At 39.6% G+C, this 26849-nt stretch overlaps 1 protein-coding gene across 3 annotated transcripts in view; it reads right to left on the minus strand.

Moving 5' to 3' along the window:
- diaph3 (diaphanous-related formin 3) overlaps window positions 1–26849 on the minus strand; it is a 324811-nt gene that overhangs the window by 94718 nt on the left and 203244 nt on the right. For all 3 annotated transcript variants that reach the window (XM_053238349.1, XM_053238350.1, XM_053238348.1), the window contains 4 exons: window positions 22543–22782; window positions 19583–19712; window positions 9070–9195; window positions 754–917 (listed from right to left, as the gene is read on the minus strand). In XM_053238349.1, coding sequence (XP_053094324.1) covers window positions 754–917; window positions 9070–9195; window positions 19583–19712; window positions 22543–22782 — 660 coding nt within the window. The remainder of the gene's footprint in view (window positions 1–753; window positions 918–9069; window positions 9196–19582; window positions 19713–22542; window positions 22783–26849) is intronic.

The following is a 26849-nucleotide window of genomic DNA, read 5'->3' on the forward strand; positions in this document are numbered from 1 at the left end:
TGACGATGCCCCTGTGCACAAAGCAAGCTCCATGAAGACATGGTGTGTGAAGGTTGGAGTGGAAGAACTCGAGTGTCCTGCACAGAGCCCTGACCTCAACCCCACTGAACACCTTTGGGATGAACTGGAACACCGACTGAACCCCAGACCTCCTCACCAACATCAGTGCCTGATCTCACTAATGCTCTTGTAGCTGAATGAACACAAATCCCCACAGCCACGCTCCAATATCCAGAAGAATTGAGGTTATTATAACAACAAAAAGGAACAAGTCAATATTAATGTCTATGATTTTGGAATGGGATGTTCAATACACAGGTGTTTAAATAACTTTAGCCATATAGTGTATGATTAGATTGTCCACTTATTTTTTTTATCAAATTAAAATTTCATTCAGATTGCTCTCAGTTTACACTATTGCGATTTAGGCTGTTTTTATTCTCACTGAATATTCATTTAGATTATTAATTCATCATGAGGCTGCATGTAAAGCAGATACCGTAAGCCAGTGATCAAAGTTGCCCTAATCCTCTTAATTAACTGCTGATCCATTTTAGGTGTGTTATATTTGAGTTGCAGCTCAACTGGATTGATTGAAGTTAGATATTATTGATGTGCATGAAACACTGCATGCTAAGCTAAGCAAGAACACTGGAACCAGGCCAGAAACCTCAGAAGAGAGAAAAGAATAGCAATAGCAATCATCAGCATCATCATCATACACAACCACAATCATGAAGCTAGACCGCTTACCACAAACATGGCTCTGAAGTTGCTCAGATCTGTGAAGAGTTCATCCACGGAGGTCTTCTTGGGGTCGATGGCGAAGTACTCCACCATGTTCTGGAACAGCGTGTTCATGTTGCTGTGCATGATGACCAGTTTCTGGTACTGTTCCCTCGCGTGAGTGGAGAAGCTGTGAGGCTCTGTAGTTAAGGATTAAAGTGTGTGTGCGCACAACATATAGTGTTGCACCAATGTTCGAATGCAGAACGAAGAATACGACTATAGAATTAACAGAATTTGCAACACAGTACTTTTGAATGCTCGGTTCTGATCGGTATTGATTACTTTTCTATAATATCAGCAGTTCTGATATTAAAAACGCTGCATTTTCTTTCATATTAACTTCAAGAGAAAGAATAAAGAGAGCTTGGTGAGGGAATGACTGCTGATTGATGTTTACTAACTGATAACACAAACTAACCTGTTTCGTGGACAATTCACAAAATTAAACATAACTATAAATGGATGAAAAGTGCAAAGTGTCATCCTTTATTAATAAAAAGAAGTAATCATTGGTATTGCTGTGGTATAAGAGGAATAAAACACAGAGGGCATGCTTCACATGACATCGTATTCTTTCATCATCTTGTACTTATTTGAGAGATGAAATGAAATGAAATTCATCTAGCATCTCTACAGTTATTGCTGTATGAAGCAATCTGACCCACATTAAGATGGCATTGTGGATACATACATACATAACTCCTTCAGAGCTGAACAAAATTCGGTGCTAATAACTGTTCATGCTGATGTGAATTGTGTTACAAATGAGATACAGTGAACGTTTATAACAACATATCATCTCAGACAACTCGGTGCAAACATAAATTACACCAGCTGTAAAGCTTTACTTGGCAGATTGCTAGCAGCGTGGATTCGTTTATGGCAATGTTCCCTTTAGCTCACGGCATTTCACAGCTCTGCATCCACTTAGAGCAGTTATTAAGCACTATCAGACATGTTTGAAAGGCAATTGATCTTGCGCGCACACGCACACACACACACACACACACACACACCTTTATTAACTCAAAAATAGTGAGATGAAAACACAGAACGGACTTGGGGGGAGAGGTGGGTGAAAATCTTTGAAGTAGATCAAAGTTTTCCTCTCACAATAGCGAACGAATAGGGAGCTGTTCACATAAAGGTACAGATGGAGAGAAATCAATGGCCAGCTGGGGGGGAGAGAGAGAGAGAGAGAGAGGAAGAGAGAGAGAGAGATAAAACAGAAAAGACAGAGAAAAAAATCTGTATCTGATTCAATGGAATCAGAAATGTCAGAGGCTAAAATGTAGATTTCTAGCTAAACCCCTTTTTCTCAATGACACCATGTAGTATGAACACGGATCAAAGAAGCACATGTGCCAACATACAGTCATAAACAGAAGAATATGAAACCCCTTTAGTATTCAATACATCATGCATCAGTGTTATTAAACTTACTTCAAATTAGCGTGCTTGAGCTTTGCATATCAAATCATTCATGCCTCGAGACATATGAAATATTGGCAAACTGTTGCATCGCTTCTCTCAGACATGCTTTGTAAGAATGCAAAAAACGTGTCTGTATATATATGTGTATGTGCTGGGAGATTTTTTTTTTATATATATATACATACTGTCGCAAAACTGTAAATACAGTTTGAACAAATACTGCTTCCGTCTTCATCCAGAAACAACAGAGAGGAAAGTCTAAGCCTAACTCAGAGTTCAGGAATTTTTCTTTAAGGGGCGCTGCAAATATTCTCCGACATTAATGTTGTCTTTAATATTAATCTTGTTTGGTGCAGTGGCCTCACTCGGTGACAGCTCATCTCACAGCTCATCAAAACTTGTGTGCGTATGTGTCTGTGTGTGAGAGAGGCCTCAGTGGAGTGTTTAAGTGAGTGTGAGTTGTAGTTATAATATGCAGCATGCTCCTGTGTGGGGCCCGTGGACATGTGTGCAGACTGCGGGGTGAAATGTTTTTGACAGGAGCTGCTCTCTGTTTGACTTGGCTCATACCGGTGAAGCTCTGTGAAACCCAATAACGCCACAAATAGACCAGCAGCCATAAGCCTTCATATGCAAGTTCTCTCACTCAGCATCTTTCTGTCATAATCAGTGAAGGATTTGATTATGCAGTAGCAAACATCATGAACAGTTTACAACCTTTTCCAGTAGGAAATGGAATTTGATTGCTTATTCAGGGCTTTATGTTAACTTCGTGAGCATTTACAACTGGCGCAATAACTGCATTGAATTTTGTGCTTATTTATAAATTAGCCTATGGGTAAGTCCCTTAATTTATACATTAGCCACCCAATAATTAATCTGATGTGATTTTAACCTCTACTCTAGCTTGCTCCCACTTGTGAGGCTGAGGGGATTCTTGATTTAGACATGACTCACTGTCGGATTTCATCGCCATTTCTTTATTCTCAAGGATTCTTGCTTCAACCCTTTGTTACCGAAAAATAATGATTCATTGTGTTATCATTTTGTGCGGTTTATGCCTTGTCAGAACTGCTTTGGAGAGCCGTCCAAAACTTCTGAAAGCCCAGAGCCCTGATAACTTATCCACTCATCACTCAAGGGCGCGGGTAGTAAGCAGCATGGCATGATATGTGAAAACGTGAATTATACTGCTGTCCGTTCACATAACGATCAGGATTATACTGCGATGAGAAATGAGAAATATTTAATGAGAAATATTTAGTAAAATATGATTCTAAAGAATTTTAAGCTCATTCAAAGCAAACTATTCCAATCTATAAACTTGAATGGCAAACTATTTGAAAAATGTAGTTAGTGGTCAGGTCCCTAAACACTCATTCCATAAGAACAGCTCTGTTGCACTAAACTGAAAGAGAAAAGAAGCTGCAGCCTACAAACTTATTAGACTATTTAATGGCTGAACAGCTGAGCGAAGACAAAAAGCATAGAATGCCTCCTTAGTCTTCACTATTTCGCAGCTCAGTCGCTCTCACTAACTGCTTTATCCCACATGCATTCACATCTTAGCCAATCCATGTACTGGCATGTTTTTGGAGGTGGAAGGAAACCACAGAACATGGAGAGAGGATGCAAAACACATAGGCAGTCACACAAACTCAGGATCAAACCCGGGACAAGGCTTAAAAAGAACAAGGTTTCCACCTCGCAATGGGACATGTAGTTAAACCAACAGATGCACTACAGTTTATACTGTATTTACTCATTTGCCTACGACCTAACACTGTGCTATTACAAATCTGTTCGGGTAGGAGGTTGCAACACACACAGTCAGAGCTCACACCCCTACAACCTCAATCTTCACACATCTGGTGGCAATTTTAGATGCTTCGGTATCAGAGAGTAAATTTTCAGAAAGGCAGTGCTCCACCCTGTTGCAAAGTGCCTTTCCAAAGCCTGATTGGATGGATGGATACAATAAACCTGTCTCTAAAAGCAGTGACAGCTTCACTTCACTTTTCATGTGACTGTATTTGAGGCAGATGGGAAATATGGCACAAATTATTTTCTAGGGCTAGAAAACATACTTGAAAGAACACACAATAACACACACACACATACGGTGTGATTTGTCCTTGCTACGGTATAGCTTTACAACCCATAAATAGTGATGTATAAGTAGTCTTTTCTTTAAAAAGGTCTGGAGTGATGAGTGGACATACAGCAACTGAAGCCTGGATCGATCCGCAGGATGGAGCTTGGCCTACGAGTGTCACAGTGCACAGCGTTCATGACTTATTCACCGTGAAGGCAGTACAGAGAAGCCGCTGACAGGGACTGCTGTGCCTTTGCTGGGTGCTCCTCAGCATCTTGAGGGTGTTCTAATGACAGAACTTTTCTGCTGACAGAGTACACCTGCACTGTTGCGGGCTGATTTACAAAGCGAAACATCTGCTCGCACCACCGCATCACTGATGTGAGAACAACACCAGGGAATTACTTGCTTAATGAAAAGTGTGTGTGCATTTCTGCATGGGAGACTTCATTAGGTCTGTGAAGTAAGGGGGTGGACGGAGATTATGTTAACAAGGACACGGCTATAAGAGGCATGTGGACTCTGAGCTGGGGAGAGAGAGAGAGAGATGATGGGTCTATAAGATGAAAAAGAAGTACAAGTCAAGAAAAGTATCTGACCTGTCAGCATCAGCAATCATTGCTCATTAGCCAGGTTTAATAATAGCAACCAGTCCTCGTACTGCTATCTTCTAAAGAGCCACACACTGACCACACACCCCTGCACACCTTCACACAGTAGCACACACCTGCCAGTTTCACTCAAATCACCTCCGCACTGACACTGACACACACACACACACACACACACACATACACAGCCATAAACACCCACCACCTGCCAAACTCTACTCAAAGTCTAAAGCACTCACTCCTCCTCTTACCCACTCACAAACTGACATGCACTCCTCACTGCAGGGCTTTAAGGTGCAACACACTCCCCACACACACCTTATGAAAGTGTAGGCATCCAACAGCCTACACTTCAGCTCATACACTGCTGTGGTTACCAAACAAACCCAAACACACACAGATCAGTGACACATTAGACTCAGAGCATGTCAGGACACCTACATGACTTGATGGAGCCACACTTGCGTGTACACTCATTCGCTCTCTCTCTCACACACACACACACACACACACACACACACACACACACACACACACACACACACATTCTCTCATACACACACCCATCAGGATGAAGCACTCATCTATTCCATAATGAACTGAGGCATGTGCTGGACAGCTCCTGGAACTGAGTCTGACACACACATTAGTGCTAATACCACTCGGAATGAGACTAGAGATGAGACACTAAAACGTGAAAATTAATGCTTTACAAGAAAGTGGGGAAACAAATGAAGGAGAGCTGCTAAAATTTTTTGTGAGGACATTCAACCAAATGAGACAAGCTTTTTCTCTTTTTTGGCCGTTTCTTACTGACTATAGTACTGCCAGACTTGAAAGCCTGAACAAGAATGAAACGGCCATAACAAATTTATCCTTGAAGTATAGGTGTCGATACTTTTAGACCAGGGGTATTCAAATAAATTTGGGCTACATAATCCTTGATTACATATCACCATTTAGTCATAAGAAACTTTCAAGGCTTATCCATTAATGACAATTTGAATTGGTTCTGTTTTGTTTCACAAAAAAAGTTTCACACTGCCATTTTCCCACCCACTCCCACGGAAAATGTAACAAATCCCGTCTAATCCTGCAGTTATAATTTTTAGTTGTACATGGCCGTGATTTTTTCTGTACATGGCCGTGATCTTCCTTAATTAATGCTTAGGTAATCATTAACTAAATCAGTAAGCAATCACATGTTACTATAGTAGTTCCTTAATAATTGCTTTAATAAACGACTACGTGGACTAAAGTGTAATGAAAAAAGTAATTTAATATTAGTTACTAAAATTAAATGTCTTTTTTCACAAAATGGTAACAACCTGTGGTAAGTAATTGAATTAGTCTACTTATCACCCCAATGCTGACTAAACTGTAATGACTTCTTATCCAAGTTTAGATACTAGTTACTAGTAAGGTTAAGGGCACTGAGCAGCACTACACAAGAAACCTGTACATTCCCATGTTAATGAATATGGCCTTTCTTCATCCTACGTGCTTCATACACTATATGGTCAAAAGTTTGTGGACACCAGACCATAACACACATATATGGTCCGGGGTGTTGAACATCCCATTCCAGATTTATTCCCCTTTTGCTGTTATAACAGCCTCCACTCTCCTGCGAAGACTTTCCACTAGATGTTGGAGCGTGGCTGTGGGGATTTGTGTTCATTCAGCTACAAGAGCATTAGTGAGATCAGGCGCTGATGTTGGTGAGGAGGTCTGGGGTTCAGTCGGTGTTCCAGTTCATCCCAAAGGTGTTCAGTGGGGTTGAGGTCAGGGCTCTGTGCAGGACACTCGAGTTCTTCCACTCCAACCTTCACACACCATGTCTTCATGGAGCTCGCTTTGTGCACAGGGGCATTGTCATGCTGGAACAGGTTTCAGCCTCTTAGTTCCAGAGAAGGGAAATTGTAATGCTACAGCACACAGAGACATTCTATACAATTGTGTGCTTCCAACTTTATGGCAACAGTTTGGGAAAGAACGACCTAAGTGTAATGGTCAGGTGTCCACATACTTTTGCCCATACAGTGTATCTAATCTCCTATATTTAAGTGTCTATACTGCCAAAAAAGTCGAGAAAAATTAAAATTTTTGTAATTTTGCCTCTGTACACCACCACAATGGATTTGAAATGAAGCAATCAAGATGTGATTGAAGTGCAGACTTTCAGCGTAAATTCAAGGGGTTTAACAAAAGATATTGCATTAACCGTTTAGGAATTACAGCCATTTATTACACAGTCCCTCTATTTTCACAGGCTCAAAAGTAATTGGACAAACTAACAATTATAGATATAAGGAATATTTTTAATACTTGGATGCAATTCCTTTGCAGTCTGGAACCCATGGACATCACTGAATGCTGAGATGCTTTATCAGGCCTTTACTGTAGCCACCATCATTTGCTGAAGTTGCTGACTGTATTTCCTAATGCACACCTCTACTCTGAACAGATGAGACATCTGATTTGAACTTGAAGCAGGGGAATAATTGCATACTTATCTGTCCATTCTCTTCTCCGTCCATTCGTCTTTAAACTATTTATTTTTTTTTTAACAAATCTTGTAGTCACTTTATTAATCAGACCAGAAAGTGTTTTTTCAAAAAAACAAACAAACAAAAAAACACTCTAACGCTCTCTGGCCTGATGAGCCACCTTCAGCCAAATAACAAACATAAATGCTGCATGTGATTTTATAAGCTGAAATAGAGAAGCTGTAATAGTTCATGTTTAGAAAACTGGATTCGCTGAACTGTGGCGAGTTTTTTTCATTCACTGCTGCTGCTACAGTATTTTTTTTTATTTATTTATGTATTTTTTTTATGTACACTAGTCAGTTCGGTAAAATACTAAATGCTAGGAATGAATTTAGCCATTTGACAAACTGTTTTAGACTAAATGTTGAAATTTCATATTTGGTGGAAAACTACTATTTATGTGTATTTTAACATGTTTAATAGAGTAACCTGGGTGCCCAGTCAAATGCTGGAAAAATGAGGGGATGAAATAATACCTTAAGTGGAGAAAATGAGCTCATCAGTTCTCAGGAAGAGCCTTTAGTGCTCAGCAATCTCACACCAACAACTGCATGCTGAACACTTGCTTGCTCACAATCTGTCATACAATCAGAAACATAACTGCACTGACTGCTACGATACTGTAAATGATGATTTGCTGGTGGAGAGGATGGTAGTGGTGGAGACCCATACGTATGATTTTATGATGCTGTGTTGTGTCAGTGCATTGTATTGAGCAAATATAGTACACACGATATCAAAATGTGTTGGCTTGCTTCTCTGATTCATTTGTTAAATGTCAGCTTAAAGCCTCACTCCTGCATCACTGCAGCCACATATTGGGCCATAGCAGGGCTGCTGAGAAACTTTGGACTAAAGGGCCTCCATGCTAACTTTCAACAGGAAACACCATGAGTGCATCAATCACACAATCATACACACACAGGCCATGCAGGATAATGATCTCCCCTGACTGCCTCCTGCCCAGTCATGTCAGAGTGAAGAGTGTAACGAAGAGGGGAGGGTAGAAGAACAGGTACCAGCTCCAGCAGCACAGAATCAACACTACATAATATTGTGCCTTTAACTTCTACTTCCCTAAAATAAGAAATTTGTTTATGAGAATTGAGCAATATCTAGACAGAATTTCCTTCGAGCGCAGATATGTGTACGTGGCAATGCGAGATAAGGAAGTAATAATAATGCAGCAAGTTGTTCATCAAAAATCTTCAGACTTGAGTAAACAGGAAACCCAAAGTGCTAGCAGAAGAGCACCCCAGGCACCAAGAGTGAAAAGCAGAGGAAGACAGACAGTGAGGCTGGATGCAGAATGGAAATGCAGTGTGAAACTCCATTATTGAGCACACACCTGCTTGAAGCATGACCTGCTGACATTTGTAGTTAATAATTAAAATACACAGCCAGTCTTACAAACGGACCTGGGCTCTGATTAGAAACCGAGAGTTTGTGTTTGTGTGTGTGTGTGTGTGTGTGTGTGTTTGAAAGAGTGCAGCAGAAGTGGTGAAAGGTTCTGCAAATAAACTTTGCGCTTGGACACCTGTATCTGGAACAATCAAAGTGTAAGTCTGCGTGTGAGTAATAAAGGATATGGCCATCTTGCTGTGGAACATGTCATCTTGGTTGTCAGGGGAGCTGAAGGTGTCCAGATCTTTCTCCAGCTGCAGCATCTGCTTCTCCATCTGCTTCAAACTCTTCTCCAGGTTCTCCGCCGAGACTACACACACACACACACACACACACACACACACACACACACTCTATGTGTTTATCAGAACTCAGCTATACAGGGAATAACATCCATAGCACAATTAGCATGAGAAAAGAAGACCGGTGTGATCTAATAATTAATTTAGTTTTTCAGATTGATGGAGAAATGCAGCAGGACGGATGGGCTAGCATGGAAGGGTATCTGTTCTGTGAGACATGCAACTACAAAACACTTTACTGACTGGTAAACACAGAGGCACCATTTATAATTGGATCATTATTACCCATGAAATAATCATGGTGAGAGACCACTGCCTGGCTAAATATAAAAGGATGGATATGACCAAAGTTCAGACATCACAGGGAAAAATTAAGAATAATTTCACACCTAAACCTATTAAAATCTTATCAGAATTTAAATTATGCTAGCCTCATAAAAAGGTCTCTTTTGCAAAAAGAATCATCAGCTGGAAAAATATATATCTCAGTGGCTCAATAACCCAACTTTACACTCTCAAAGGCTTCTCTAGATGTTTCCGTTTTCTTATTTTCATGTTTTTTTCCAGAAAACTGGAAAACTACTGTAATAAATTCTCCATTAATTGATCAGATAAACTGAGATGCTTCTACATAGTACTGGTGTGTGTGTGTGTGTGTGTGTGTGTGTGTGTTATGAAGAATTTGATGTGTATCATATTACCATATGGCAAGCATCCAGGTGACAGTGTGAAAATAACTATACTACTGTACACCCTTATGGACCCTTTAAGGACCACATGAAGCTTTACAACAGTGTGTCTGATATTTTCAGATTCAAAAAGAACAGGGACAGTAAAATAAATAAAAATAAAAAAGCAGCTTGGCTTTTAACATGCACACAGTGCAATATAAAATATAATATATTATATCCATCTAAGCAGAGGATAATCAAGCAAAACTCTATCCCAATGGATATAAATAATACGGAAGCAGTTAAAAACACCATTACACACAATTAAGAAACAGACATAAAACTTTTCAGGCCCATGAGCAGACTGCCCCCCCGCGCGGCGAGGAGGATGATAAAGGAGGGGAAAGGAGCCCACAGATGACAGATTCAAATTAGGTTTTTTTGTTGTTTGTTTGTTTGTTTTTTATTTATTTTGGTAATCGCCCTCCCACCCCCCTCCCCATTCCCCCGTCACCCAAACTTGGTCACCGATCATATGAAAACTGCAAACCGGGGAACATGAGAGTTAACACATGCTTCTTCTGAGAAGCCAGCCAACTGCATCTGCTGCTCATGCTGCATCAACGCTGAGACATTTATATTTGGCAGACTCCCTTACCCAGAGTGACTTACATTTATCTCATTTTATACAACTGAGCACTTGCAGGCTAAGTGCCCAATTAGAGACTTGCAAGTGTAGTTGCTTCTTGTGGGCATCAAGTTTCAAAATCTGTAAAACACTGTTTTCCTAACAAGCTGCTGTTCAACTCAAACAACCATTCTTTACAACCGTGGTGAGCAGAAAAGCATCGCAGAATACACAAGATGTTGAACCTTGGGGGCTACAACAGCAGAAGACTACACTGGGTTTCACTCCTGTCAGCCAACAACAGGAATTTGAGGTTACATTGGGCCCAGGCTCACCAAAATTGGACAGTTGAAAATTGGAAAACCATCACCCGGTCTTTTTCCAATCTTCAACTGTCCAGTTTCAGTGAACATGAGCATGAGTTGGGGGGAAAAAAAGCAGAAGACCTTCTTAGTGCTGCTTTTGACCATTTTCTGTCAAAATGACATCCCTAATAAGTACAGTTAAACAACTGTAAAACCCCGGTGTGTGAAAGTGTGGAGGAAGATTCAGGAGGCAGGCGGAACTTTAGCTGAGCTTCGGGCTCGTGTTTATTCAGGTTGTGCTTTTTAGTGCACTTTCCAAAAAAAAAAAAAAAAAAAAAACCTCAACAGACTCGCAGCTTTTGTGTGTGTATGCATGTGTGTGTGCGTAACTCTCTCTTGCCAGTTACGGGAGTCAATGAAAGCACAGAGACACAAATAAGTAGACTGGTGGTAATAAGAGACAGGTGAAAATCATCATGTATTACCTGCCGGTTCAACTCGCCTCCTCTCTATCCACTGCTAAAGCTCGACCACACCCCCGCTGTTACACTGATGTTAACTATAATACTTGTCTAAATTTAGCTAGGTTGGACATACACTGATAAATTTTATTTCACATTAATGAACACAAAACATTCTCCATTTATCCTGAAAGAAAGCAAGGGCCCTTTGTCAGTACATCTTTGAAGTGGGAAAGTCAAGCTGAGGTGAGAGAACTGGCTCAAAGTTTAAAAATGTTAGATGGGAGGAAGGGGGCGGAGCTTCAAAGGGGATACAGTTAATTTCAGAGAGTTCAAAACACTTACAGAATTGTGAAACATTCCAGATTGGCTCATCTGCTGGTTTTTGGGGTGAAACGAAGACTCTTTTGGTGTATTTTTGGGTGATAACGCATAGCATTGTGGTCCAATGTTAAAAAGCAGAGAGCTCCTTCGAATAATATGCAAAGTTTGTCAGGGATGGTATTGGTCACCACTATTAACAAAAAAAACCACATATGGCTACAAGCTACACACACCACTAAGAGTGTGACCGCTTGAGCATGTGAGTCTGGTGCTTGTTTGTCATGTTTCATTAGGCAGTATAGATTTTCACATAGCACGTGTTGTGCTTCAGTGTATCACAACCAGCCTAATTAAGTACATCACGACAGCGGCCTTCTTGTAACACCCTGCATGCGCACGCACGCACACGCGCGCACACACACACACACACACCAGATAATGGACATAAATAACTTACAAGAAGAAAATATCCATTCATCAGACACAGAAACACCTCAGAATAGATCACCTTAATAAACACTTCAACAGTCACAACAGGCAGAGAAAACACATAAGTTCATGTAATTTCAAATTCAATGTAAACATGCTGATTTCATCAGGGCTGCTTCTTTTTAAAGCTATTGTATGTGCAAACTCCAGGACTTCACTAAGGAGCTTTAAAGTCAGCATGGAACAGTGCATGCTTTTGCACATCAAACAAAGAGATGCCGTGTCATCCTCCCTTTCTCCTCAAGGCCAGGGTGAGATTAGCATGCTAAAGCCAGCAAGGGTTGCTGAGTACAGAGGAGGCAGGAAAGTGCTGCAAGAACGAAGAAGGCCATTGAGAGGGCATCAGAGCAGTCTGAGAGTTCATAGGAGACATGCTTTAAGACCATACAACTTTGGGGGAAGCAGGGAAGTGTGTGTGCGTGTCAGTGAGAATTTAGATATTGTTTAAAGAGAGAAACTTTTCAAGCCTCATCTCAGCTTTATGTTTATGCACTTACTATTACTTCTTTGGTTCCAATTCTATCTTACAGATTTGTACAGACAAAATAAATGAAACAAACACTTGCAATGAAAAAGAAGAAACAAATCTGTACAAACTAGTTAATTAGATAACGCTGGTGCCAAAAATATCCCCCTTCCACAGTGGGAAACTTTTTCAGATTTAAAGACAATAATGATAAGTGTTTTAAGCCATAGACATAATTTATGTACATAGGTTTCCTCTGGAGGCACTGGTTTCCATAGTTGCTTATGTCTTTAAATAAAATTATAATACTCCTGTATGTCTGAGCTGATATATCACTTATTCCATGTTTTTTTTTTTTTTTTTCTAAATGATTTTTACTCATTTTTATGTAGGTTGCCAATAAGTCTGGTGTACATTGTATAAAAGAGGAGGAGATAAAACACCAGTAAGATAAATGCAAGAGTAACAGCTCTATTTCAACAAATGGTCAACACAGGGTCCACACAGAGTAGGGTCTTTATACACTGTGTTCTGAGCTATTGTTATATTTATGGCTCAGAGCAGAGGCTAGTAGCTGCTTATGTGTTTGTGGGCATCAATGGTCGAAAGGTTACTAACCACTGATGGTTACAGAGGGGTAATTTCCCACCATTTCATCAGAAAGTGATATAAAGAGTGAAAGGTTCCATCAAACAAAATCTTCAACCTGTAGAGCTATAGATGGCTCTGTCTTATATAAGTTATTTCAGCCAAATCCCACCCCTCTGTTAGTCATTCTCAGAGACCTTCACATCTCTCTCAGCACCAGTCAAAGCTGAAACCACAAACTATACTTCCCAGAATCCTTAGCAGACCAGCAAACCATCTCACGACTGCACACATACTCCATTTCTCAGCTCGCAATTTCCAGGCTTGCTTGACCTGCTCCTAATCAGTACTCTTCCTAAATACTGAACACTTCTGCCTTGTGTAGACTGTTTGTAGATCGACTGACTACATGCTTGCTTTACATTTACAAAAAAAAAAAATACACTTGGATCCAAACCTGTCTGTCTCCTAACACAGACAGACAGTTATGATCCCCACCCCCCTCTTAAACTTAATGGAACATACACTTAAGATAAACAATGCCTACACGGCTTCTCCTTCCCTAGCAATAATTTATTACTCCTTTCCTTGTCCAACCCGGATGCATAATGTTCGGCATTTCCAGTGTGTGAATTAAATACAGAAAATGGTGGCTGAACTATACAGTGTGAGATCAGGGAGCATTAACACATTAAGCATCCTCCATGCTACGTGCTGTTGGCATGGCAGCTGGGGAAGACGTGAGTTTGGCTTTTGGTAAACATAGAAGACAGGAGGACTTCTCTCCTAACACACAACCTCTAGCTCCCTCTAATGGAGCAAACAAGGAAAGGAAGAAGGGAAGGTTGAAGAGAGAGTGGAGAGTGAGAGAGTGATGAGTGAAGTAGGAGGACACAGACAGGGGGTGGGAAGGAGGAGAAAAGGGGCGTAAAGGTAGAGAGAGATGAAGCATCTACGCAGCTCATGCACATCCTGATATTAAACTGCTCTAGCTGGGCTCACTGGCTCACTAACAAATATCAACAGAACTCAATGGGGGGTGGGGGAACGACAGGATGTTTGTGCAATAGATTTATTTTGGTCTGTTAAAGGTAATGAAGTCAGGACTTTTTTTTTTGTTTGTTTGTTTAGCAATCTAAGTATCTTCAGGTGTAAGACAAAATCGTATTTGATTTGAAACAGATGAGGATGTTATGAATACTACTTATATTATGAAAAACATGTTAGACAAACCTCTGATTAAATGTCTTTACAAGGTCAAAGATGTGTCTTTTTACCTCTTAAGGCTGTTATTTCTAACAGAAAAATTTCCATCTGCATAATTACTGTGACCTTATTCAACTCATACCACTCCTGTCTCAGGTGTGTTTACAGGATAGAAGACATATATTCATGTAAAAACAAGGAAGTACACAGTGTGAGTAGCTCAGAATTTTTAGTTCAGAAAAACGTGGTCACATGGCTCCCAGGTGGCACAACATAAAAGCGCTCGCACTATTGTTGGGAGATTGCGAGTGCCAATCCCAGCGATTCCACAACCATTCTTGGCCATGAACCAAGAGTGCAAAATTTGCAGTGCTCTCTGGATAGGAGGGACAGCATACTCTCTCTCCCCTCTAGCTAGCCAATCGTGGGAGTATGTGAGCTTATGTATTCAGAAGAGAGCAGGATAGTTTGAAAAGATGCGGTTGGCTGGCTTCACGTCTTGTAATGATCCAGTAATGATTTCATTTTTTGCTATTTTGTAAACCATTCTGAACGATATATGTTGGCCCATATACTGTACCTTCTCTGAAGCCTTGAAGTCTATTTTTGTTTATGTGGGTTTGCAGAGTAGAGCACGTTCTTGTATTTAAGTGAGCTATACATTATTATAGCTACGTCAATATGTGCATGTGAGAATTTGAGCATTGCGTGTGTTTTCAGATCATCTCTATGCTAAAGAAAAGAAAATGAAAAACACTGGGTAAGTAAAAGTGGTGTTTAATTGTTTGCGCACACCTTTCAGATGCCAGCTGGCCCTCAACAAAATCATGTGACAGCTTTGGCATAAACAGTCACAGGACATGGCAGAGAACTGCCAGTCAGATCGTGCACATACACAAACACTACATTCCTAAATAAAGTTATAAGACTATTACCCAGCAAATCATACCTTTGTGGGAGCTGAAAGCACAACAGTACTATTCAGCAGTGAGTAATTAATAAAAACGTTGCCATCTCTCTCGAACAATACAAACGCCCCTCCGTCTGACCCACTCTATCTGACAGAGAAAGACAGCAGCCAAGGAGAGGAAGAGGCAGAATAATGGATGGAAATAACTGTAATAGAGTAACACGATTAGACTTCGCGCACGGGCCACATTTGGGGCGGCGGGGATGTGTTACCCATAATGCCAACCGATTTGATGAGGGACGCCAGAGTAGGAGCTATTAATGAAATGTGGAAGAGTGGGAGAGAACACAGATAGGCCATTAGATAGAGATAGAGAAGGGAGGGGATTGTGAAGGGGAGAAATTTAGGGAGGGAGCGAGCAAATGAAGGAAGATAAAAAGTCAGAGAATGTGCTGTTTATGTCTCGAAACAGCTTCAGTCAATCAGTTTCAACACTGACCCAATTCATGAACCAACCCAAGGAGGAAAACATAGTTGAGGTAGTTTTATTATTGTAATTATTGTGCAATTAGTGTAATATTATTATTATTATTATTATTATTATTAACTAAATTATAGCTAGTTTTATCCAGAAAACAGTGCATCTGAGAAAAATTCAGTACCTCCATAATCATACTAAATGATTTATTTTGGAAGAAACAAAGTAGGAACACTTAAGTGCCAAGCAAAAACTACAAGTCCCAAGGGCTCAGCAAGTCCCTCCACACCTAATGCTCTGTTTATTAATACAGTGGCATGGGGCCTAGCCATGATTAATTACCAATGACTATTCCACCCAGAGACAACACTAAATGAGCTGGGCCCTAATTAAAAAGGAGGCACGGTATTACTAATGAACATTGCCACTCTGCCACTCTACTCCACACGACACGCAATCTCACAAACGCAACCGGCTGATCCTGATGATCTAGCCAAAAAGCCTGAACAGAGGAATGACTGATGGGTTCCCAATGACCAATACTTCTGCTGAACTTGTTCTGGTTCTCCTGGTTCTCTTGTGATGCATGCAGTAATATGGTGAGACAGTTTCGTTGTTGTGTCATCTCTATGCTTCTGGGTTTGCCGGGAGCAACATGACCCCACACAGCACTACTGTCAATCCAGCACCCCCACTCCCAGAGAGAGAGAGAGAGAGAGAGAGAGAGAGAGAGAGAGAGAGAGACAGAATGATAGAAAGCAACGTAAAGTGAATTAGGATTAGAATATGACGAGAGTTAGAGATAGATGGATAGATGGATGGATGGATGGATGGATGGCTGGCTGGATGGATGGTTGGATGGACAGATGGACAGGTTTGATGTGCATGGATAGATGAAAGGGTAAAATGGGTCTGATGCAAATGGATGGATAGGTCTGGATAGGTCTGGTGTTGGAATGGTTAGGTCTGATGTTGGTGAATGGATGGATGGATAAATCCAATGTGGGAATGAATGAATAAATAGTTCTGAGATGGATGGATGGATGGATGGATGAATGGATGGATGGATAGGTCTGATATGGCTGGCTGGATACACAGATGGATGGACAGATGGATAAATAGTTCTGATATGAATGGATGGATACATGGATGGATGGATGGATGGCTGGATGGATAAATAGTTCTGATATGAATGGATGGATACATGGATGGTTAAATAGTTTTGATATGGATGGATGGAATGTGTCTGATGTGGACTGACAGACAAACAGGCAGGCAGACAGACAGACAGACAGATGGACAGTCAAACACAGATGAAGAAGATGGAAAGAAGAAGAAGGACAGACAGATAGCTCTGCTGTGGTTCTAGTCAATAGACAGCATGTTTTGGAATGGAGGGATGATGAACTCTGTGTATTCTGGCTCACTGAACAGCACTGAAGCCGTGGAGGATCACCAGTGATGGCACGCCTGCTGGCGCTCGAGAGAAAAAACACAGCAACATACCAGCTGCCCAAGCCAACCTGCTCACACACAAGCTCTCTCCAACCTAAAATCTCCACAGATTATACCAAACACAAACACATTAGAAATGACAGAGATGTGTCTTATTTCTCAGGACACTGTATCCTGATGATAATATCCTTGGGAAATGATAATGCCAGTGTCATGATTACAAAAAGCATCCTCAAAGCAGAAACATTAACAGCATTATGCATTATACATGTACATGTACATGCCATAGAGCTAAAACCATCAGCACATAGATGCAAACAAAGTGAAAAATCCAGATAAATATTTCTCATAATCTGTCAGACAGCTTTACTTGTGGTTTTATAAAAGACCCATAGAATAAATGTGTGATTGATCTGCTCTTCAAAGCAGGAAAAGCCTTTGATTACTGACATGGTATCGTACTACATACTGAATAGCGTACAGCACAATCGAGCTGAACACAGGAGAAATGAGGGGAAACTGGAGAAGGAGATCGCAAGTTTAAATCCCGACGATGCCGAAGCCATCATCAGCGACTCGGAGTCATGAGTGCAGCACTTTCTGAGTGTGAGTGACAGTATTACTCGCTCTCCTCTGTCGATCACAGCGCCACTAACGTATTCTGGGTTTATGTGAGCTCATGTATGTGGACAGTTGGTGCTTTACTCTGAGTGTGTTCAGCTTTCCTGTGACACAGACAGAGCAGATGTTCGGAAAAACGCGGTGACTGACTTCACGTGTCTTTGAGAAAACGTGTTAGCCTTCACCCGTCCTACTCGGTGGCTGTTGTGTGATAGCGAAGAGCTAGGTAGCGAGTGGGGACTTGCAAATGACCAAACTGGGAGAAAAAAAGAAAAAAGTGGTTTAAGTATGGGCCAATTAAGCTCATATTTGCATTACTCATATTACAGATTCTCATAACTGCAATATATCAGTCCAGATTTAGGCCTCATCACAATACTACGACAGAAGTGAATAAATTATTCACTGGGCTGTAACTCTTTGACACAATGCGATATTTTGATATTATGGTCTGCATTTGATATCACAGACCAGAATAAACTATTAGATAAGCTAGAAATTCATCTTGGGTTTAATGAAATGGCTCTCTCCTGGTTATCTGACTGACTGCTTTCAGATTGGAATTGTTGAATTTATATAAATGGCACATAAAAAAGATTTATACCACAGAGCAGCTGAATTCTTGAATTTTGACTGGACAGAAAGTGTGCATAATTTTGGTATAACAGCGCAGGTAGTTCCAGCTGTTATAGGTTGATATTAATGTGCTTGTTCTAATACGTTAGAACGTTATCCATAGCAACAGCTCATTCACAGGGACTTGTACAGCGGATGCTCTACATAATCTAAGACTAATAATAAACTGATTTTAAAAAAAAATGGGTTATTTCACATAGAATAACGTATAATCATTGATGCGATGTTTCTTGTTAGGAGACTTTTATTTAACATTTATGAAAGGAGTCTCACGTGTAGGCACTTTCTTACAGTCACAGTGCTTTGCAAAGTGATAACAGGAGCTAACTTGTCTCTCGGATATTCCACAACGAATAGTTAAATCTAACCATTAACTCGTCCCTGACAAACTCCTTTACATGAGTCTCTATGCTGGTTGCTTTCGGAAAGCCAGCATGTCTTAAACACTAGTAAACTTGCCTCTGGTTTTTCTAGATGAATTTGTTCCTGAACGCTGTAGGTTGCTGCATGAATGTGAAATGTGCACCACTGCTACTTTTCTTGAAACATGAAACAGTGTTATATCCAAAAATAATTTCATGCATCATGTCACCATTTAAACTGATCCAGGAAATTCAACTAGGACACAGCCCAGATATTGAAATGCTTCTCTCTGTTATTAATTATGTTTGTACAAAGAAGACTATATTAAGGCTACAAAATTATCAACCATAACATTATGTTATGTAATTACTTTAATTCAGCTAGGTTCTGAGGTAATTTTCTTAAGATGAATTCAAATAATAAGTATCAATATAAAAATAAGTAGTACATAGTGCAAAGACACCAGTTATATTTGAAATCTTTGAAGTGGTAGGTTATTTTTGGGCCAAGCTGCCATGCCTGAAACCCGCTTTAGTTATACCCTGCTTTGGATATAATCAATGTAAAACAGATAGTGACTGAGACAAGTGACAAAAAAAGAAACAAAAAACAAACAAAAAACAACAACACTTGTTTTCACACAAAAGACAGCTTCACACAGACCATGATGTACACTGCATTTGTAAAACAGGCTACTGCTGAGTAGTTATCTTTCCTAAAGTTTGTGGGTTTTTTGGTATTCTGTTGTCACTGTGTCTTATTTTGTGTGTGTGTGTGTGTGTGTGTGTGTGTACCTCGACTGGCTCTGTCGACATGTTGCAAGTCATCAACAAATTTGAGAACGTCAGGAAATTTCTCCTCACACACCTCAGCTAGGAAGTGAAGCAGCGTGGATATCTGATCAGCCGACTTGGTGTCTTTCAACTGACAGAGGGAAAAAGAGAAATAACACAGGGAAAAAAAAAAATATTATAAAATATCTTAAATTCTTCCATTCTAAACACAGATCAGTGGCATCACATCAGAAGAGAATTTGCAGCTTAATTTGAAAGGTTATGTCAACAGTTAAATGGGGAAAGTTGCATATTCAGAGTCGGGTTATGCAGGTGCTTAGGTCCCTACATGTATTTCACGCCTCCAAGGTTACCAGATTTTTCTCGAGTAGAAGTGTCAGAAACTGGGTTTTTCAGTAGTGTGCACACCACTGCCTTTAATCTGCCTTCAAGGTCAGAATCATCTGTAACTGAGACATACTTAAGTCTGAGTAGTGCTTTAAGGCTGTAGTTTTGTCTGAGGTCTGAATACCGAAGTGCGCAATTTCAGTATTAACTCCAAACTACATATAATTAACTTAAGTTTTAACATGAGTCATGACTCTTCAGAAAATTGTAATTTCTTTTTATAGTCTAGATATTAAGACATAATGTGTCTGTACAACCGGAGGTGCACATTTAAATAGATTGTATACATGCACAGAGGGACAAAGGCACTCAAATCCTTAACTGCTCGCTCTCCCAATTCAGCAGGAAATATTTACATCTCAACAATGAACCCAGAATGGCAGGAAAATGGAATAAGGGAGAGAATAAGAGAGAGCAAGACATTGAAATAGTGAGAGAGAGAGAGAGAGAGAGAGAGAGAGAGAGAATAAATTTTCGATAAAGTCATCGCTGACAGCCTCCTTTTGTCTTTGACAAGTTAATTTGATAGCGCGCTCTGAAATTGCAGCTAGATTGAAAACACTAGATGTTTTCAATGATAATCATGATTACTATTCTATGGATATAGAACTTTGTAGAGGCCAAGATGCCTCAGTGTGGCATGGAGGAAAAATACAGAACAAACAGAATATTACCGGTGTGATAGAACAAAAGTTACAAAGCTCAGTCATGTGTTTTTGTGGCCTGTTGGGATTCTTTATATTGGGGGGGAAAAGTTTAAATAAAACCTACAAAATTAGTCTTTCTATTAAAGAACACATAAAATCTTTCTGCTTTCTCTCTCTTCACTTGTAATGCAGTATTTTAGTGTTAGCTATAGTTGCTGACCTTGTGGGCATTCAGCAAAACAACAGCTTTCTGAGGTAGAGCAGTAAATTTGAACACCTTAAAGACGTCATGTCAATGAGAATTCTAAATGTTTCCTTGTGGAAATAGTCACAAAGGAACATGCAGGAAAACCTCAGATACACCTTTGATGACTAAACATACACCAAACAAAACACAAAGGAAATCATGTCCCATGTAAACTTGCCTGAACAAACAAACAAGCAGAAAACTACAAGCGGAGAAAGAGAACATCAGGACGAGTCCTCGGGCAAGCAACTTGAAAGGCGGGGAATGGCACGCTTTCTTTGTTACTCTCCGCCTGTCGGGAATGACACAGCTGTCTCTTTGCCTCTCTTCCTGCACTCGTTTGTCAGGGAAGACAAATCTCTCCATCACTTAAAAAGTAGTGCAGAGAAACTTAGGAGATAGCTGCAATTAAGCATCCTCCAATCTCTCGACTCAACACAGAAAGAAAAGCAGTCAGAGAAGCAGGTAAGAGATAAAGGTGGCCTTTTATTTAATAAAAAAAAAAAAAAAAAAAAAAAAAAAAAAGGCCAGAACTAGACTGATTGTGTCTCGGGCTCACTGACCACTCAGAACCTCCAGTGCAGTTCTCTCTCATCTAACATTATCAGCTACTAGGAAGCAGATGTTCCTGTAGCAGTCCATCAGCTTATGCTTCTAATGAAGTCCAGGCTATGAATGTGTTTGTCAGTGTGGGACTGCTTTGTCAGGTGCTATAAGAGATTTGATGAGCTGAGAGGCATTTCATTCAGCCCGAGAGAAGGCTGGCCTGGTTACTCAGCTGTAATGCAGTAATGGCCATTTAGAGAAGAGGCAAGAGTAGGAAATAAAGAGGCAGAAAAGTAGAAAGAGTCAGGCAGAAAGAAGGAAAAGAACTGCAGAATGAGCAGTGGGTTGCCATGGGTGAACAAAATAGGTTGGACTCATAATTAAATTAATCTTATTTCATTTCTGTTTTCCCAACACATATCTCACCCCCAAAAACCGAATAACAGACGAGCTATTCTACTTAACAAGCTTTAAAATCATTGTGCTCTGTAGCTTCCATTCACACATGAAGAAAATATGCCTCAAAGCTTGAACGTGTAAAAAGGCAGGAGAAAGGTGGGTCACTGGAAACCTCCAACTCCAAAACGTGCAAAAAAAAAAAAAAATCAGGTTACTTAAAACCCCAAGTAAAACAAACAAACCAACCAAAAAAAATTAATAGTTTGTTTAAAACAGGTTTTACTTAATTCACTTCATTTATTCATTCTTTTCTTTCTTTGTTTTAGCTCAACTAAAGCATTTTATGGATTTCAATGGCCAAAGAGGGAGAAAGGAGACCTCTGAAAGTTGTCACTGAAAGAAGAGAAAGAGTGAGTAATTGTTTAATAATATTAAATTGGTGCCTTTTATTCTTTCTGTCTGTTGGGGCTACATACTTGGGGGAAGACATAAGATTAATATAACAGATTATGATTCGGTTGTTATGTATGAAATGCAAAATAGAGTTGGAAGAAAAAACAAAGTGTTTTTGTTCACATTAGCGTTGAAGTGGACAAATGACGTAAGTAAACAAGTGAGCAAGTACATACATACATGCATAAGTTAGTAAGAGGGTTAGTATGTTAGCAAGTAAGTAAGTAAGTTAAGAAGGTTAGTAAGTAAGTTAGCACAGATGCTGTGTGTGCAGTACCCACCTTACAGAGGGAACTGAGGTCAAAGCCGTAGGACTGGGCGTTGCGAGAGCCAGCATTCATGTAGTTGCCCATGAGCAGCACAAGTTCCAGCAGCTTGCTGAAGGCTTTGCTCTTCCTCACTTCCTCACATGCCGCACTCACCGCCAGCATGTCTGGCCTCAGGTGACTCACCTGTTCCTCAAACTGCAGCTTAAACAGGATGGAGTTCAGCCTTGGCCGTAGGCACTTTACAACACTCATCTACAGACAGAGAAAGGGATGCATGAAAACTAATATATAGCTGATTTAGATTATTACCATGACACTTTGCCATTCCATGGTTGTTTTGAGCAGAACACTTTCGCCCAACACTAAGACAGAATATTTATTTAAAAAAAAAAAAAAAAGGACTATTTGGATGGGATAAGATTTCATGACATACAGTACTATACAAAAGTCTTGGACACCCTGATTTTTTTTTTTTTTTTTAAATATGCATTTGATGTGTATTTTATGACCTCTGCATTATTGAGTCAGTAAAAAAAATCAGTTTAGATTTCCAAACACTACTTTCCAAACAAAAAAAACATAATGTTACAGAAGAAATGTTTGTGTGTCAGTAAATAAAGCAACATATTATAAGAGACCACTTTTCAGATACAAAAAAAAAAAAAAAAAAAAAAAAAAAAAAAACAATCAATGCTGCTGGGTTTTGCTGCAAAAAAAGAAACAATTGTGACAGTCAGAGTCTCCCGAAGAACTGTGGCAGATTCTCCAAGATGGTCATTAAAACTTACCCACCAATTTCCTTATAAAACCGCACAAATTGTACCTGAGACTATTGATGCATTGTTAAAAAGTATCAGTTGGGTGGTCTGGGCAAATATGGACTTTGTTTAGTTTATGATGTAGTTTTTTATGTAGAAACATTTAATTTCATTATTTTTGAAGGCATCTTTGTTTTGCAGCATTTCTTTCATGTGCCTTTTGCACAGTACTGTACATTATCTCTTAGGCATGAGAGGATACACTAAAGCCACCATATGAGTCATATCCTGATACAAGCATCACAAGACAATATTAACACAGGACGATAATGACAAAAATAAAATATTAAAATTTAATACATTTATTGTGTAATGACAACAAATGAAACCACTGCAATATCAATGCATTGTATTATTAGAAAAGTAGATCAGGATTTATAATATAAGGAGCAATTTTCCCCTATTATTAGCATTATTGTTATCTTTTTTTCAGTGCAACGTTCTTAACATGGAAAGATTGCTTGGCAGTACAAATTTGTGTCATCGCCGCTCCTACTGCTGTCTGACTTTCACCTGAAAATCACAAGTCTGTCACACTTACCAATTTAATTGCACAGATCAGGAAAACAAGAGTTTATTTTGTACATTTCCTCTTCCCCCGAAATTACATCACACAGCACACAGCATGCCTATAAATCATTTTCAGATGACAGTATGACTTACATCAAGTGCAACACACAGGCGTTGATTTTAACCCTTGTTTCAGACCGGGATCAATTCAGCCACCATAGAAACCAGAGTGCACTTATAAATGATAGTTTACAGTAACTACCTTCAAATGCCTATGGTACGGATCTGCTATGAATTCTGGATAGTTTGAAAAGTTGAGCATTAGTGTACTACAGGTCATTTCAGTATTATTTTTTCCAAGTTCACGAGAGTCAAAAGAGATGAGAATGCAATCGCGTTTGACACTCGTGCCCTAACGCTTTCTTCTAATTAGTGTAACTTTTTGGACTATTAAGTAAGCATGCTTCAAGGCAGTTAGGTTCCCACTCTTAAACTTCGTGCTCTGTATGCTACTACCTTTTGTTCTGCTGCCTAGTGTGTAAGTAGAGGTAGAGCGCATAATGAATATAAAAAGGAAATATCGTGATACACAAAATGAGAAGGAAATTTGTCTCAGCAATGTTTTGTATCATGATATTTGAGACAACAATATTCTGTCTCATGCCTAATATGTTTGTCCTGTTTCTGGAGGACTTCTGTAGTAATTATGATCGATTAACACAGGATAAGCGATCTCTGTATAAATCTCATTCGTACTAGACACAGTTCATTTTAATACAAACTGATTATTTTGACCTTTACTATGTGCTCTTGCTACAGTGTGTGTCACAGTGCAAGCTGTGTTTAATCCTTAGTAGATAACATGACTATAAAATGTATTTAGGTTTTATCTGTTCAGGGAACTCAATATCTTCCCTAAAAACCATCAAAATTGCAGTCCCATTACACATCATTTAAAACTTGCACAACACTGGGTTTCATTTTGGTTTTGATAACAAGCCACAGGACATAACAGACAACAGCATTTGTCTTTATACTGAAGAAAAAAAACTCATTTCCCACAGGATATAAAGGAATCTGTTAATTCAGATGGGCTATGTCTCTGGAACTAAAATCCTGACATAAAAAATAAAAATCCCCACGTAATGGATAAATAATGGAAAAATAGTCATATCTGAAAAGGCCTTAAGAAATGCTTAGTAATAAATCATTGGTACACAATATAATCAATTCTCATACACATGCACCTACACACAGAGTGACTGTTCCTAATTCTGTGAGCATCTTTAGATTAAAGCTATGCACACTGCAACACAATGTTTTATAGTGCACCTTACAAAGACGTCAAAACTGAAAACCTTTATTCAGCTTCGGCACCGAGAGACTCCTCATTACAGCTTTCTGTTTGCTCCCCTCCGACTCAGTCTGAAATTACTTTCAGAGTTTCACAATTTGCCTACTGCTTTTGGGTCTGGCATTTTAAAAGCTATTTATGTGACGAAGGCCAGGGTTTTTGTGTTGCTAGGCAATCGTAATGGATGTTGGCAATGATGTGATCTAGGCTCCTTCTGCTGAAGTTAATTGGTACGTGAGCGGCCGTGGGGGACCGACCGGAGGGACGGGCGGCAGCGCACAATAGGCAGTGTCGAATTACGGGCGTTACACAATTACGTTAAATTGGGAAATATTGCGTTCTAAAAGCAGAGGCTCCAGGGCACTGGCAATGATGTCAGAACGCCCTGTGGACACAGGCAGAGCGGGAGAAAATGTTCTCCGAGGCCATAATTATATATCTGCGTGAGTGTTGTGTGAGAGATGTACAAACTGCTGACAGACATTCAAAGAGCAGATGATATATTAAGGTTTTATTGGGGACCCAATAGCTTATTTCATTTTAGATTGTGTGCAAACACTTTAGATTGTGTGTGTGTGTGTGTGTGTGTGTGTGTGTGTGTGTGTGTAAGAATAGTAGGGGATCGAGGTGTAATTGATCACAGATAAAACAGATTGGCAATAGTGTATCAGTGCATATATAAGTAACTCAATAAAGAAGAATGATTAATATGTCTAGAGCCATTGTCCACAGGCAGAAATTATCGTCTTTACTGAACACCAAACATTCAAGCCACCTCTGAAGAGATACAGATACTGAGACAGACAACAAGTAAACAAATCACACAAATCAAATATATTATAAAAAAATAGAATCTACGAAGATGCAAACTGCAATATTCTTGTTATTAAAATTTCATGCTTTTCTAGGCAGAAGGGGTGGATTGGACGGGACAAGGGGAGGGTCTGTGATGGCAATTTTCACTGGACTCTTAGTCTTTACACATGAGGTGAAATGAGAACAACAGACATTCAAAGCTAGTCTTATTAAAGAGCAAAACAAACTGACCTGCAGATCTGCTCATCCTGGTTATGAAGGGAAAAAAAATCTACTGTTAAAGACAAAATTCACACATGCGCATGCCCGCAAATAATCAAGAAGCCCTTAGTACAAAGAACTGTTTTATCATGGCAAAGTAAAAGCTGCACGGGGTACAAAGGGGGAAAGATGAAGTAAAAGGAAACGGGGTAGAGAAAAATGTCTAATTTGTGTGGGTAAACATACTGAGAGCATCGTGTGTTCACATCATATGCAATCTAATCTGTGATGAAACAGACTGCAATTCAAAGCTGTTATGAGCATAAATATTTGAGCAGGATTAACCCGAAAAAAGTAGCAGTGGTCCTGCAAAGGCTGACATATAGAATTTTTTATAAGGGTGCCTCTGTGAAGATGAAAAAAAAGAGCTGGTTTTGATAAAGTTCTGATGAAAATTGCTGTTGGAGTTAATGTCCTTCTGAATAACACTGTACTGGTTTAAAAGAATATTTTTCAAAAATGCTATTTCAGCCTTGTATCGTTAAAACTGCATACCTAGTATTTAGTAAGTTAGTGCAGACAAAAGCACTGTGATAACTGTGTAATATGAAGAAGCTATG

This window comes from Pangasianodon hypophthalmus, chromosome 11 (genome assembly GCF_027358585.1).
Source record: "Pangasianodon hypophthalmus isolate fPanHyp1 chromosome 11, fPanHyp1.pri, whole genome shotgun sequence".
In the NCBI taxonomy this organism is placed as follows: Eukaryota; Metazoa; Chordata; class Actinopteri; order Siluriformes; family Pangasiidae; genus Pangasianodon; species Pangasianodon hypophthalmus.